Here is a 16,208-nt window from a genome sequence, read left to right as displayed (position 1 = left end):
ACAATTCAACGATAGCTACACGATCTATTCAAACTGACTTATAAATGAAAATTACTTTAAAAAAAATGAGCTATGATAGCTTATGAACTGAAAATTGATTCATCATATAATCCAGTGTCACACCCACTATTGTCCGCTTAAATCAAGGTAGATCCTTTATTGTACCAATGAGACCCGACTTTAGACCCAGTTAGGCCTTTTTTCATAGTTCAGCAGTATGATCAAGAGACATGTGGTCGTGGATGGCATATAAGTTGTTTGCTTATTTTATTCACTTATAGCTGAAGCAAATTATGATTTTCAAATTTACTTACGAAACCCTTACCAAAATGGCAAAAGATGCAGGGTTTTCTATGATTTTGTAATACAAAATAGGTTACATCCTATGAGGTTACTACTAAGAATGTGTGTATCACTATTTTTTTATATAAATATTTATTATTATATGGTATTGTTAAATAAATACAAAACAATTTACAGATTAAAATTATTAATTATAGATTATATTATATATCCTAAATCCTATATTAAGCTATATATCTGTACTGTTAGTGTAAGATAGTAAAACTTACTATTAGTATATTTACATAGTTCATTTTTGCATACGTTTCTTTAAAAGAGAAATTCCCCTCAAACTAGGACTTCTTGATTCTAATTTTCCTCTAATGACTTTGTTATTTACAAAATAAAAATAAAATAAAATAAAGATTTGATATCACCACATTTAAAATATCTATCTGTACAAGTTAAAACCTACACATCACTTTCACAGCAGATGTAAATATGGGTAGAGAAAGTTCATTTGCATACACATACACAACTGCATTTAGTAACAGCCATAACAAGAACAGTTTATGTAGTTGCAAATTTTCTTCCTGCGAGTTTGTTATCACAAAGTATGACACTAGATGGCATCATACACTTAAATTTCAATGCATCGGGAAAAAAGTAATAAATGATTGCACCAGATACAAGATTATAATTCAGTTCGATTTTCACCGGAAGTCCAAATGAGTTAGTATTATATAGAAAATAATATTTAGTTCATTTAATACGCAATAATATGAAGTTAATTGCTGCTGATTCATGGCACTTTCAAAAAAGGTCGTTTGACCTCATCTTTAGCGCCTTGGCTAGGATTAATGAATGCATTAATTCAAAGCAACGGAATGGAACACATTAAAACACCAAACAGTGTTTAAATTAGAGTACACACAAAACAATATGTTTTAAATGTTTCATTTATTATGTCAGATAACCATAGGCTATTATATTATACATTATATTATATTACACATTATGTTGTCCATACATTCAAATGAGACATACATAATGCATCAAGACAGACACAAAGAATTAACAAGAATTAACAACACTGAATTCAACTGTTAATGCTTTCAGTGAAATGTTAAGGAAGTTCAAGCTTATATTTATATATCATTTATAGAAACACGGTCAGTAGTCAAGTTTAAAGAAAAAGTGCAGTCATTCTCAAGTTTTCACGGGGAATAAAAGCATAGAGATGTTTTATGAGACAAAATCTACAATGGGAGGACTTCAAATATATGGCATTTTACAGTTTAATGCAGTTTATATTAAATATAAGCCTCATTCATTCAAAATATTATTATATTATTAATATTAAATACATATGTTAAACTTTAAAATACTATCATTTTAAACGTTTCCCAAAAATTTAGTCTTCTGAATAAACAGATTTCTAATATCTGACCTCTATATCAAACTCCAAATGCAAGTGCAATTATATTTTTATTGCATTTATACACAAGAAAACCTAGAACCCGTCATCTGTAAGAAATTTCCATGTCTGTTCCTAGCAGGGGTTAAAGTGATTTTTAATATTTTAAATCAAACAAAAAAACAGGTATATATAAACAGGTACATATATATATATATATATATATATTATATATATAACAGCATAAAGCATTCTCAGAATATATTTATATTAAAGCTTTATATATGTATTTTTAAAGACAAGAAGATAATATTTATTAAGGCTCTATGGGAAAACTGTTAAGTCCACCTTTGGCTTGTACTTTGTTTTAAGGGTCCATTTGAAAGACACAAACCATGCAAAACTACTTAACATTTATTTTGAGTAAAATAATTGGTAATAAATAGAGTAAATTTATGGAGAAGTGTAAGGCAAGATCAGGAATACAGTCCGGCAGGGCTGTCTGTCAGCTTGTAAAGGGAATTTTTAAAGTGCATTTACCAATTCCCCCGTGACACAGTGAAAATAGTAAACATGACGGCACAACTAACTGTAGGAACGTCTTTTAGTGTCAGTCATAAATAACAACAAAAGCATTCATTAAAAACCGGACAAGGATCAGTCCATTTAATCAGTCATTTGGTTAACTCTGAAACGAGAGGTCAGAATCTAAACTCTACTTTTGGTCTTTATGTTTCTCAACTTGACTGCTCGGCTCTTGGACTTTATAGTCTGCCAGGATGGCATGGGCAGTCTCTTTGCCAGTCTTCTTGACCATTGCCTTGATCCCCAGGTTGTCGATATTGAATGCGGTGACGCCCACATTGATGGCCGAGTTGACAGCATGATCTGTGGCCTGGCCTGCTTCCGCCCCATATTGATTATATATAACCCAAATTTAGTAAAGGAGGGGATGGGGTGATGAAAGAGGTAATGGAAGGGAAGGTTTAGGGCAAGGACAACATTCGAAGAAGAGCAAAGCAGTTAAACATACATGCAGGGATTCAGTCATTTCTTCAGAGAAAAATCTAAACTTGATTTAAAAAATGCTAAATTAATTCTAAAGATGCCATAAATAAATTATTTTTTGATGTGCAAAAGTTGAATTCAAAATGGCGAATATTATGCACAGTTAGAAAGGGTTGAATGGTTGTAAAAATTTTTTTAAAAACATTATGATATTATGAGCTACAGTATATCAATGGTATTGGTAATGACCATTATTTTCTACTTTTAAATATTGGATAATTATTGGAAGGATTTAAACATTAAATCTTAAACCTTCATTTTAATGAATTGTACAATATAAAAGAACTGACACTATCATTACAAAGTTTTTGAAAGAGGTAGAGAACCTAAACTGCATTTATTTGATTGAAAATACAGCAAATATTGTGAAATACTTTAACAATTTAAAATAACTGTTTTCTGTTTCAATACATTTTAAAATGTAATTTATTCCTGAGATGGCAAAGCTTTTCAGCAGCCATTACTCCAGTATTTTTTTAGGATTCTTTGATGAATAGAAAGTTCAAAAGAATAGCATTTATTTGAAAAAGAAATAATTTATAAAGGTCTTAATTTCACTTTTGATCAATTTAATGCTTCCTTCCTGAATAAAAGTATTAATAAATTATATATATATATATATATATATATATATATATATATATATATATATATATATATATATATATATATATATATATATATATATATATATATATATATATTTAATCTTATTGACCCCAAACTTTTGAACAGTAGCATAAATACTATGCATCTTGTTCATATTAAAATGATGATAATTATGTTTGCCATCCGATAAAAAAATTATCAGAAAGACCTGTTGATGCAACAATATAATTAAAGTCAGGCTTAAAAGGTTCAAAAGTTAAGGAAAATAAGAAAATAAAGACAATGAGATGAATTACTTTTGGCTGTTAGGAACACATTCATTCCATCACTGAGCTGTGGATCATTGCGCACAGCAACACAAGATGCTAACGGAAGTGATTTAATCATGATGTCCTGTAAATCATTAGCAATGAGTGCAAGTGCTGACTGATTCAGACTAAGATAAGCTTTAGCCATGCTCATGACTAATTACAGCCATACTACAGGGTGCAGGGAAAATGTTCTACTTGTTTTCATTTGGGGTGTCTGAAATGTTCTCCAGACCCCTAATCCCTAACCCCTATCTGCAAACAAATATACGGGAAAGAAACTAGCATGAGTGCAGTTTAAATGCAGTTAAAACACTGATATGATGAACTTTAAAGCAGGTGGAATGAGACCCTTGTGTAGTTACTTACTTATGTTTTACCGTGGTAACTGTCTCTGCAGCAACACTCTTTGCAATGTTCTTTGCTGCAACCTCCAACCCCGTCCACACTGTTGCAAATCCTGACAAAAGTAGAGCAACAAACGTTACAGTTAAAAAAATCAATAAAAAAAAAATAAAAAAAATTGTGGTATTTAATTTTCAAACTCAAAAGTGACAGTAAAATATTTCTATTTCAAATAAATGCTGTTCTTTTGAACTTTCTATTCATCAAAGAATCATGGGAAAAAATGTTTCACAGTTTCTACAAAAATATTAAGCAACATCTGTTTTCAGTATTGATATGAGGCTTAATTAATAAGAAATGTTTTGATTATAAATTCAGCATATTAGAATGATTCCTGAAGGATTATGTGACAATGATGACTGATGCTAAATATTTGCTTTGCAATCACAGAAATAAATTACTTTGTAAAATAAATTCAAAAAGCAGACAATAATAATATTTCACACTATTACTGTTTCACTGTATTTTTAATCAAATAAATGCAGCCTTGATGTGCATACACTTTTTTCAAATACATAAAAAAATGGTACTGACCCCCAACTTTTTGATGGTATTTGATCAATCACTAGATGTATAACAGCACAATTTACTGGCTCTTGACACCACTTCGTATTTGTAATAAATTTAGCCTATAATATGATGGCTTATTTTCTCCATGGTAAATTTTGTATGTGTAAAGAACTTACATAAATCCCATTAACCATCTGATCAATAATGCCTATAAGATAATAATGTAATTGTGTAATTGACATCAATGTGACTACAACAGCCAAGAAAAGAATCATTTCTGGGTGGAATGATTTACTTCACCTTGAACTCCACTTGCTGCAACCACCATAGCACCATCAATCTTGGAGCGGCCATCCTTGTCTTTCTTCAGGGACTCTGGGATAAGCTTCCCTCCGTGTTTCTTAACATGAGGTGCCAACTCTTTGCCAACATGTCCAGCAACTGAGCACAGCCCATCCACTGAAACAGAACAGAACATAAATAAAGTGTGTCTCATCTTTGTTGAATATTATCAACAAAATTAGGAATTTACAAAGGCATTTCCTTACCAAGAAACTGGCTGACCTTCACTGCTCCTCCTGTGGCTTGTTTGGTCACATGGAGGCTTTTGGCTACTGTGGGGCTGACTTGGGTTGGTTTGTCTTCTGGAGCGATGTGCTCTCGTAGTTTGGCTGCACCTTTATGTATGGATTTGCCTGTGTACTCAGCCCCCTTCACCAACCCCCGGCTCAGCCATGAAGCCCCTGTTGATAGATTTCATACAGTAAACTTAAAATTTTGGTGGCAACAACTGTTCTTCTAGTACAGGGGTTGGCAACCTGCGGCTCTTTCATCCCTCCGCGGTAGCTACTTTTAGCATGGGCATAGAATATGTGTGGGACATGCCCCCCCGACTTTTTATAAAACCTAAACTCTTCCCCTGCACTTTTTTTTGGCAAGTGTGTTCAAGTAGACGTTTTCAAGGGCCAGTGTGAATAAATCTAGATTTAAATTAAAAGAGACAAGATAGACACATCAATTGGATACATCTTATTTGTATCCAAAACATGTGAACATTATGGAACATTACTCAACACTCTCATGCAGTGTATGTTTCATTCATACTCAAAGCCAAAAACGGACTCATAGAAGTAGTAATAACTTTTGACATGCCAGGAAATCCCTAATACAAAGGCATCCAGCTATCACTGTAGCTAAGCTGAATAACAAGCATAAACCATAACTAATGAAACTTGAAGTCGATAAACGATTGCAACAATATATGGTTCATTTGTGCTTCTCCAGGTAATAAAGTATATGAATGATACAGTGCTAACTGACATAGCATTTATTACAGTAGAGAAGATATAAAATGTATTTTTAAAAATGGAAAAATTGTTTTTAGTATACAAACTAATCATAAACTTGTCATTAGGAAAAAAAATAATATGTATATATATATATAGCCAATTAAAAGACAAGATTTTTTTTTTTTTTTTGTCAATTAGACAAACATACATACATAAATATTATCATTATTAATATTATAATTACATTTGACATTTCTGTCCCCCTCTCTTCTGAAATGATTGCTACACAAAAAGTTTCTATATGGTATAATGAGAAGTTATGATATTTTTTTTTAATTTAATTTCTTTCTTAAGACATCGAAAATTACTGTTGAACTAAAACTTTGAAGTCAGTAGGATTAAAAACAAATAATAATACTTTTATTCAGCAAGGATGCATTAAATTAATCAAAAGTGACAGTAAAGATATTGATTTTATTACAAAAGATTTTATGAGACACCGAAGACTAGAGTAATGGATGCTGAAAATTCAGCTTTGCACAGGAGAAAATTACATTTTATAAATTACAATTTATATAATAAAATAAGAAGTTATTTTCAATGTAATTCTATTTCAAAATACTACTGTTTTACTGTATTTTTGATCAAATACATGCAGCCTTGGTGAGACTTCTTTCAATAACACCCCATACTTTTGAATAATATTATGAATATGTTGCACACCTTTCTTTACATTTAAGCCTCATTTAAGGGAATCAGATCTCTCTTCTTACCAGTCAGGACCCCCTGAGCCACCTTCTCGCTCCATTCAGGAAGTACCTTCTCCTCCTCAGCAGCAGGGGGTGCTGCTTCAGCTGCAGGAGGCCCCATCGGCACCTTCTGACCCAGGTTAATGGTATCGGTTGCGCCATCTGATGCCTTGGGGACACAGGATAGCGGGCAACAGTTAAAACAGAGCATCGTAAGTGCAGAAGTAGGCTCAAGCAATTACTAAAAGCAAATGGTGACTTGTAGGGTGACTATATGGACATTAGCCAGTATTGTTTATGACACAAGGAGGGGATGCTTTCCTTTTTTTTCCCCGTTTGCCAAAAAAAAAAAAAAAAAAAAAAAAAATCCTTTGTTGTCTCTAAACACTTGAGCCAGTGAGTCAGCATGGTCTGCTACAACAACCTGTTATCTCCACAACAATGGATGTGTTTGTTGTCACCCCCTCCTTTACAGGGAACTGCGACACTTGGTTCCAAACTCAGCAGCAGCTGCTCTGTGAAATGATTTCTAAAAGCATGAACAATGTTTTTCTGATTCACATAACCATTAGAACAGGATAATGACTTATTATAATGCAACTGAATAAAAAGAAGAAGAAGAGGAAGAATAACATTGCGGGTGTGCTACTGTGACGCTTGGCTGTCCTCTCTCTCATTCACCACTATCCTGAGGTGAGAAGGGAAACAACGATGTTCTTGGTTTGCTGAGAGCATTACAGCTAATTAATTCTCCTTCTCCAGTATGCTCTCAATCCATGGAAGCGCAGTGGAGTGGGCCAGCTTAAAAGCATAGGCCAAGCCAGCTCACTTTTTCATGAGTAATGAACATTATACCCAAAACCAAATGTGTGAAACGCTTATGAATATCAGAGTTAGAGGCAGTGCAAGCAGCAGAAAGCATGGAAGCATTGTAAGGACCAGTGTCAAGTGCATTAAATGATAAAAGATGCCGTAGTTCCATCTAGCGTATGAAAACACTTGAAGGTGAAATAAGTTTTTTACATGGTATGGTAAAACGTACAATGGGACAAATCATTTTTTTATTATTATTATTATTATTAAAAACAATAAATTAAATAAAAGTACAAATCACTATTCACTATTATTATAGAAAAAAGAAAAAATAGAAAAAATTACAGAAAAAAAAATATGAATTTATAAAAAAAATATATATTTTGTACTTTTGTACTTCATTTTTATATATTTTTTTTAATATTTTATTTATCATCTATCTAATGTTTTTTTTTCACCATTTTTGATTATTGACAGAGAGTACTACTGACCATTAATGTGCATGGAGTCTTTCTCTCATATAAGGGCACGTTTTAAGGCTGCATTAGGTGTAAAACGTCTAGCACGCTAAAGTAATTTGGAAATTTCTAAGTTTCCATTGGTTTCAAGGACATTAGAGTTTCTTCTATATATAAAAAAAGTTAAAGACTTCTAAAAATCATTGGCATTCCTTTTTTAGAGCATAAATATACACAACCCAAATGCACTTGTCATTTGGTGATATTACAATTCATTAATACCTTAAATAAATCTTTTAAACCCTTAAATACACTTGAAATCTGTAAAGAAAAAGGGTTAATGTGGCAGGCAGATGCAGTGTGTATATAATGTGCCCAATGCATATAAGCAATATGCAAAAATCTGATTTAAAGGCCATTCCAAACAGTGAACATCATGCATCTAAAGTACATAAAGATTTTACCACAGTGTTAAATTCCTGATTCTAGTCTGTTGTGATAAAGAAAAATAAATAATAAAAAAAACTCAAAAAAAAAAAAAACACCAAATAGGGGCAGCAACATATGAAACACTGGAATTAATATTCAAAGTTGCAGAGAGTCAGTGACACAAAGTTTGAGACAAGGTTGGACCACCACACTGAAGTCACAGCTGACCCTGGTGTTTCTGAGGTAGGACGTGAGGTGACACGGGGACAGCTCACCTGGACATGCAGGTCAGTCAGTTGAGAAAGAACGGTCTGGAAGAGTTCGTGTTCTTTCTGGGGAAGCTCAGAAGAAAGGACCACCCCAACATACGAGCCCGGGGTGGGAGCCATGATGTCAGGGAACATGTACACCCCCGTGTTGCACAGCAGGACTGGGGAATCAGAGGCCATCAAGGGGTAAAACCAGTCACAAACCTGAAATTAGAAAAAAAAATAAGTGTGGTTTCCTCAATGAGGACAGTTCTAGTTTCTAACCTACCCCTACAATAAGAGAGCAGCTATTGGCTAATACTGTATGAATGTCGTTCCAGGCCACAAGGTTGGCACTTATTCAAAAGCCACCAAAATCCACAGGCAATAAAAATTGATAAGCATGTGGATGTAGATTCAAGACCATGTCCTACTAAATTGGACATACTTTTTACCGATTATTAATCTGCTTAAACATACCCACCTTAAAAGTACGATTTATAATAAACTATAGAGATCACATAATAAAAAATCTTACTGAAAAATTCATGTAAATGCTTTATCAAAAAATATACAAATCACTTTTCTGATTTTAATATATCCCTTTAAATTAATATGAATATTCCCTTAAAAATCTGATTGTAAAGGCCTTACTTTACAGATTAAATGATACAAATTCTCACTGAATAATAATTCATGTAAATTCTTTATTCGAAATACACAAATGTGTCCTATACCTGTATCATTTAATATATTACATTAATACATAATATTTAATATATTCCTCTAAAATCACAATTTAAGGGACTACTTATTAATATGAATTTAAAGGCCTTACTTCAAAGATGAAATAATAGAAGTTTTACTGAATAATTTATGTAAATGCGTTATCAGAATATTATGATATATTCCTTTAAATTAATAATAATATACCCTTCAAATAGGGATTTTAAAGGCTTTAATTATCCAATAATAACTGTATTATTTTATCTGTATAGTCATGCCTTTAAAATTAAATTTTAAAGGCTTTTTTATTCATATTAATTCAAAGGCCATTTCTGATTTAAACTACACTCTCTGATTTAGACTATACTGTAGGCTATGACATTCAAAAATAAATAAATAAATAAATAAATAAATAAATAAATATCACGATTGTAAAGCTTTGGATTCTAAATTGCCTGTCATCCAACATTTGAATAAATCATAAAAGATACAGCTTGCTGACAGTATCTTTTCCGTAGATATATAATGGACTGACTTGTTATTGAGTGAAAAGTGATTTATGGAAATACACCCGTGGCTCTCTAGGGAGGATCAGAATGTGAAGTCCAGGCCTGGATTTCCTCCCAAATTTGAGACAGTGGGCAGCTCTGCAGGTGGATTCATTCATCCTGTCCTCATGACTTCTAGCATTAAATTGGATTACAGTCCAAGCCTAAAGCACAGCAGCTGGAGGCTCTTTATTCAGCTTCATGACACAACTAATCTTTGACCAAATCAATGTCCGTGTGGAGAGATGATACTCTTTATTTTAGGATGTAGGGGACTTTGGGCCCTGATTGGGTCCAGAAGTCATCCAAGGCTTTTATATTATTATGCTATATTCATATACAATATAGACATTCCATAAAATTACATCACATTGTGATGATTTCATAATTGTGTGTTATTAGGCATATTATCAATCTTTGTCACAAACAACATCAAGCTGGTGTTCAAAGTGTAAACTGTATTATCTCATATTGTGATGATTACATTACTGTCTATTTACATTTGCCAAAATAACGCAATATTATCAAAGGTTATCACAGAACAACATAAGATTGGCGTTCAAAGTGTAAAATGTATTGTGTTAAACCAGGTTGTTTATATTCTCTCTCATGTTGGTAAACAATTCATATTTTTTTTTTTTTTTTTTTTTTATCATTATAGGGTGGTTGTGTACACACACTGCCAACACACATTTATCTCCAAACACCATGCAAAAGTAAATTTTGCATAATAGGTCCCCTTTAATATTACTACATTTATTTATATACATTTTTATTTATTAAATTTAGTGCAAAAAAGACTATTTTAACATAAAAAATTGAAATAAATGTAAAAAACAAATGTGTGTGTGTGTGTTTATTGGTTTATAGAATTTAGAACAACACATAGTAACGTATAAAATTGTAATTGAAAAAAATCTATTAATTGCATTACTATTTTCCGTTTCTTTAAAATTTGTTGTACTGATATTTTTACGTATTAAAAAAAAATAATTTGTGGAGAAAAAGAAGTGTGTGTGTGTGTGTGTGTTTGTGTATATATACACATATTATTTTTTTTATTATTGTGTTGAATTCTTTGTGAGATTCTCTCTTTCAGGCATATGAAGAATAACTAAGTAACACAGCTTTTGATTTCTTACCTGTAGGAAGGCAGGTGGCCTGTTTGGAATCCTTTCTAATCGCTGACTGGTAAACTTTACAATGCGCAGGTACCCTGGGTAAGAGGGAGCACAGACTTGCCCCTCAGGTGTAACAAAGAAGATCTGCACCCCTTGAGGAAGGAAAAAGAGTTCCTCTCCATCCTCCCCCAGACACTGAGGAGATGGTGTAGAATTAGACGTATGGCTGTAGAACTCAGCACCAACCAGGGACAGCTCGCCTGAGTCGGTGCCGTAGGAAATGGTCAGGTGTCCATCAGCGGCTTGAGGGGTATATGCAGGAGGCTGGTTGCTTAATATATTGGGCTGCATTGAGGGAGAGACCGGAACAGGCCCACCCGAAGCCCCTGCAACCCCGCCGTTGGAAGCGAGCATCTGCGGTGGAGTAGGCCTCTCTGGCTTGACCTTTGGGAGTTTCTGAGGGGCTGCACTGCTATCTGATACTCCGTTGGGGTCTGGGCTGGTTTCCAGCATGGCTAGGCGAGTGGTGATGTTGTTGAGGGTCTCCTGCATCCTGTGTTGCATCTGCCTAGCCGATTCCCAGGAGGAACCCACACACTCCATGCCCTGCGAGGGAACACTGAGAGCCCTGAGGAGGTGTTGCTGCCCTTGCCAGTACAGTTTTAGCGCCTCTCCACTGTGGCCCGCCTCATCCTCTGTGAGACCTTTATTGATGCATGCAAATGCCTTCTCGTACCCATCTTTGATCACCTGCAGCCTGGCGTGATCAAAGGCCTCCTGCTTCGCTTGCTCCATGACTGAAAGGACAAGTCAGGAATGCTGTCAACTCCATGTGTTTTAATACGACAGTCTAAATAACTGCCTCTATCCCACGTGACTTCCTCATATTCCTCATATTACAAGATCTGTAAACATGCAAATTTTACTTACACAGTTTACTCTTTTGGGGAAGTGGAAAGATGGTTTGTGAAATAAAAAGTTTTCACATTTTGTTTGAATTTTACCAAAAAATAAATCTTTTTTGTTGTTGTCGGAATAACGTGCACATGCATGTGTACCGTTGTGAAAAAGAAGACCGCTTAATTGTATTGAATGTTCACTTGTAGTATATTTTGAATCTTCAAAGTATATATATTTTTAAAACTGTACTTGTAGATAATATAATAAAATGTCAGTACATTTTAATATTCTTTCGTCAGGCTTCAAAGGCATAGTTCACCCAAAAACAAAAATATCCTCATGATTTTTATTTATATTAGTTATATATAAAAATTACCTGGCTCTTCCATGCTTTATAATGGCAGTGAGTGGGTGTTTTTTTTATTATTATTTATTTATTTTTTATTAATAAATGAAGCCACTTTAAGCTGTATCATACAAAACCTGGTTTTCAGTATCAACAAACACTATAAAAATAGAGATTAAAAAAAAGAAAAAAGCTGTTAACGAATGCAACATGACAATCAAACAATTTCTCACCTATAGGTGCAGAAATAATAGAATTTTTTTCTTGTATTTCATTAATTTTCTGCATATAAGAAGAACATGACCAATTTAAGTTTATAGGGCAACTAAACTATAAATTTAAACAAAAATTTACCATCAACAGCAGACGCTGCATCTGTCGATTCTGACATGTTTCTCACTGACACTCCTCCAACTCGGAAACTCAGGGCTTAAAGAAAATTTTGAGTTTCCCACTTTTAAGAACGACTTTGTGGTGGCATTCATGTGATTTCAACTCATAAATATGATATATCCAACATAACTTGACTGCACCATTACACTATGCCTACGTCCTATGTCATCCACCGGAATAAACGGGTGTACAACCGTTAGCAGAAGCTAGAGATTACGGTTTATAAAGTTTTAAGTTTCTTACAAAAACGCATTGATTTGCTACAGGAGGCCTTTATTCACCCCCCGGAGCCGTGTGGGACACTTTTTATTATGGATGGATGCGCTTTATTGGACTTCTTTTGGACTATTGAAAAAAACAAAAAACAAAACACCCACTCACTACCATTATAAAGCTTGGAAGAGCCAAGATATTTTTTAATATAACTCCGATTGGATTCATCTGAAAGAAGAAAGTCATATACACCCAGAATGGCTTGAGGGTGAGTTAATCATGGGGTAATTTTCATTTTTGGGTGAAACATCCCTTTAAAGGAATACACATATTTTAATGTGTTGGCTAAAGCACATACTTATTTTAACTGCAGTGTTTTCAATATTGCATTTAAGTAAATATGTTTTCAATGTACTAAACTAGAACTAAAACTGTTCAAATGTGTAATTACAAATATATCTGAATACATGACATACAAGGTTAAACATTAATGGCATTAAAGTACATTTTAGTTTACCATAAATTGTCCATACATTCAACAGACTTTAATCATATTTCAAAAACAATATAAGAACTCATGCAATTACAAATAAGTCCTACTTATGTGAAAAAAAAGCAATCTTAAAATTCAACTAGTTGAATTCTATATAAATTAAACACTCAAGTATATTATTTTAAAGAATACTAAGTACTCCTTTTTTAAGAGTAAATACAATGAAACATGAATTTCAGAACTGTGGCGCACATCAGATCACTATTACCATCTTGAGTCATAGCTGTACCATGGTACCAAACCAATACAGTACTTTTCTGCAGGAAGAACTTATTATGCATATTCAGATAAATCTAAAGCTAAATTACTTTTTTTCTGACACATCTTTAGCACTGGACCAGCTTATACTACTTACATTAACTGACCATGAGCGTGTCATACATAGGGATTTACAAACAAAACACCTGCTTAACATTGCCAATGTCGTTTATACTTGAAGAAGAGGCCTGGCTGATAGTTTATCGAGTGACTCTTGAAACACAAGTATCTTATTAAGTATTAAAGCAACAATCAAACATAGTGAAAGTGTTACTGACTAACATCCTTTCATAAAGCCCATATTTACCTCTCACTGGCATTCAAAGCAGTTAACAAAACATTTTCATTTAGAAACTCACCAGAAGATGTGATAAATGAAGGTGAAGTATGGAGTGTAGTGAGTGTTCCGCGTTGTTTAGAGCTTTCTGACTGAACAGGTTAAGCTCCCTGACAGCTCAGCTGCTGCTGGACTCTTGCGTGTCTATTACGTGATGCAATAAAGACGTTTTTAAGCGGAGACTGCAGCGCGTCCACTACTTGTGCGCTTCCGCGTTCAGTCACGTGCCGCTTTTTTAGAATTTTGATTGGTTAGCGATGTCTGCTAAACAGATGTAGCGTTTACGTTCTTTCCATCAACATTTAAGGTTAAAACGTCTAACGTGCATAAGGCAACATGTTCTGAGTAAACGTTAACAGGTTGAAGCTAACCAATCTCTATGTAAGGCGTTTCTTTATAAACCAACGTCTAAATCGTTTTAATTCTCTAATTTATAGATCATAAATTTTGTAGTTGGCTCATGGAGTTATTGTAAGAAGGTTTTAATTTGTACAGTGAGGAATTCCCTGCAGCCTTTAAAATGGCTATAAATTTCAGAGCATGTTTTCTCTCTTTTATAGTTTTCTTTGTATTTATGATTCCCATTCCATCTAATTAAGAACAGTCACTTATAAAAACTATTATTTGCTTTGGCAAATATTTGTAATTCATTGAACCAATCAATACCAGACAGTTTTAGGTACGAAGATAATTATTCACACACTGCATTGATATGTTCTTGATTGATTTCAAGCATTTATTATGAGGAAGAAAATGATATTTGTTTTATTTATGACTTTTTAAATAAGAACTTAAAAAAAAAACTAAGCTGTGAATTTAGTCATCACAACATTGCAGTGCAAAAAAAATATATATATATTTATTTTTGATTTAGTAAAGATTACGTTTAACAATGTTATTAAATTAGTGAATTAATTAGTTTATGATTAACTTTAAGTAAGCATTAGATAATGGTAAAGATCATCATGTAAAAATAAGTTAATATGAGCTTGCACAATTAAATATCCAACATAAGCTGATATAAACTCCAATATTACAATATATTTTAAGTCATTGATCAACAGAGGGCGCTGTAGCTATATATAAAAATATATATATCTAACTAAAGTTGTGACAAAGGGTGTATGAGGCCATTCAGCCCATGTTTAGTTTTGTGTTGGTACACTACACTGGAAAACACCTGGAACAGGAGGTATAAGTTCAGTGTGAGAAAACCTCTGGCTGTGTTTTTTCAAAGATAAAGAGAGATGATTGAGGATTTGAGGATTTGAGACAGTCAGGCAGATACTTGGCGAGCCTCATCAAGCCCTCAAGGTGCATAATACTGCATCTGCTTCATGCATTACTTCACATTTGAAAGGCCCTGTGTTTAACATTTGTAACACCATTCGCCGACCAGCTGAATAATAAAATATAGAGTAGGCCAACTTCCCACAGACAAAACAGCTAATATGAGAACAAGCTGGAAAATCATATATTTGCACACATGTGACACTTAACACACTCAAGTGCTAATTAATTACAGAAGCCTATATTAACATGTGAAGGGTGAGCTGCACTATATCTCAGTGCATGTACAATACGCCCCCCCCCCCCCCCCCACACACACACACCCGAGGAAAGAGAAAGTTATTGCACTATAAATCTTTGTATACTGTCTCAACAGTACCCTTAAAGTTTAGCATGAAGGATCCAAGGGGCTATAAACAAGCACGCTTTCAAAGATGTGCCTTAAAGTCATATTATATTGTGCATTAATATGAAGTCTGTAATGATCAACATTTGTGAACCCAGTTTATACAGAACCAGTTCATTCACATTATGTTGCTTGGGTGATATCACTAGGTCAGGGAAGTTGTGATGTTTCTCACCAAGCTCTCTGAGGTCTGCTTGCATCATGTTTGACCCCTGAAGTCCTATTTATAAAGCGCTGCTTAGAAGTTTTATTGGATATTTACAAAGATTTACACACAGTGGTGTGCATGTGATCTTGACCTAATGCAGACCATATGGACCATATCAATTTTGCCACTGGTCTTACCAACACTACACTAACTCCAATTTATGATTAAATAACTGTTTTTTATGCATAAGGAGGCTGGTGTAAATAAATTAAAATATTAAAGAAACTCCATTAAATATTTAAAATAAAATACTGAATAAACTTAGCAAGACTATTTTTAAGTTATATACTGTAAGTTTAGAAATGCATTCGTGGGAGATGAAGC

At 33.6% G+C, this 16,208-nt stretch overlaps 1 protein-coding gene across 2 annotated transcripts; it reads right to left on the bottom strand.

Annotated features, from left to right (window-relative positions):
- Nucleotides 1-1,927: 1,927 nt before the first annotated feature.
- On the bottom strand, nt 1,928-14,193 carry LOC109104045 (spartin-like). 2 transcript variants are annotated; one of them, XM_042771413.1, is made up of 8 exons: nt 14,003-14,193; nt 11,002-11,885; nt 8,613-8,810; nt 6,662-6,806; nt 5,148-5,342; nt 4,900-5,058; nt 4,053-4,144; nt 1,928-2,615 (listed from the first exon to the last, which is right to left on the bottom strand). In XM_042771413.1, the coding sequence occupies exons 2-8, from the start codon at nt 11,773-11,775 to the stop codon at nt 2,415-2,417; spliced, it is 1,764 nt and encodes a 587-aa protein (XP_042627347.1). In that variant the 5' UTR covers nt 11,776-11,885; nt 14,003-14,193; the 3' UTR covers nt 1,928-2,414. The 2 variants fall into 2 exon arrangements, with proteins under 2 accessions (XP_042627347.1, XP_042627346.1); XM_042771412.1 differs by having other exon boundaries at nt 1,929-2,615; nt 11,002-11,777; nt 14,003-14,192.
- Between the last annotated feature and the right edge of the window lie 2,015 nt (nt 14,194-16,208).

This window comes from Cyprinus carpio, chromosome A15 (assembly GCF_018340385.1).
Source record: "Cyprinus carpio isolate SPL01 chromosome A15, ASM1834038v1, whole genome shotgun sequence".
Lineage (NCBI taxonomy): Eukaryota > Metazoa > Chordata > Actinopteri > Cypriniformes > Cyprinidae > Cyprinus > Cyprinus carpio.
The sequence above is the reverse complement of the archived record's forward strand: the minus strand, read 5'-3'. Positions and strand labels throughout refer to the sequence as shown.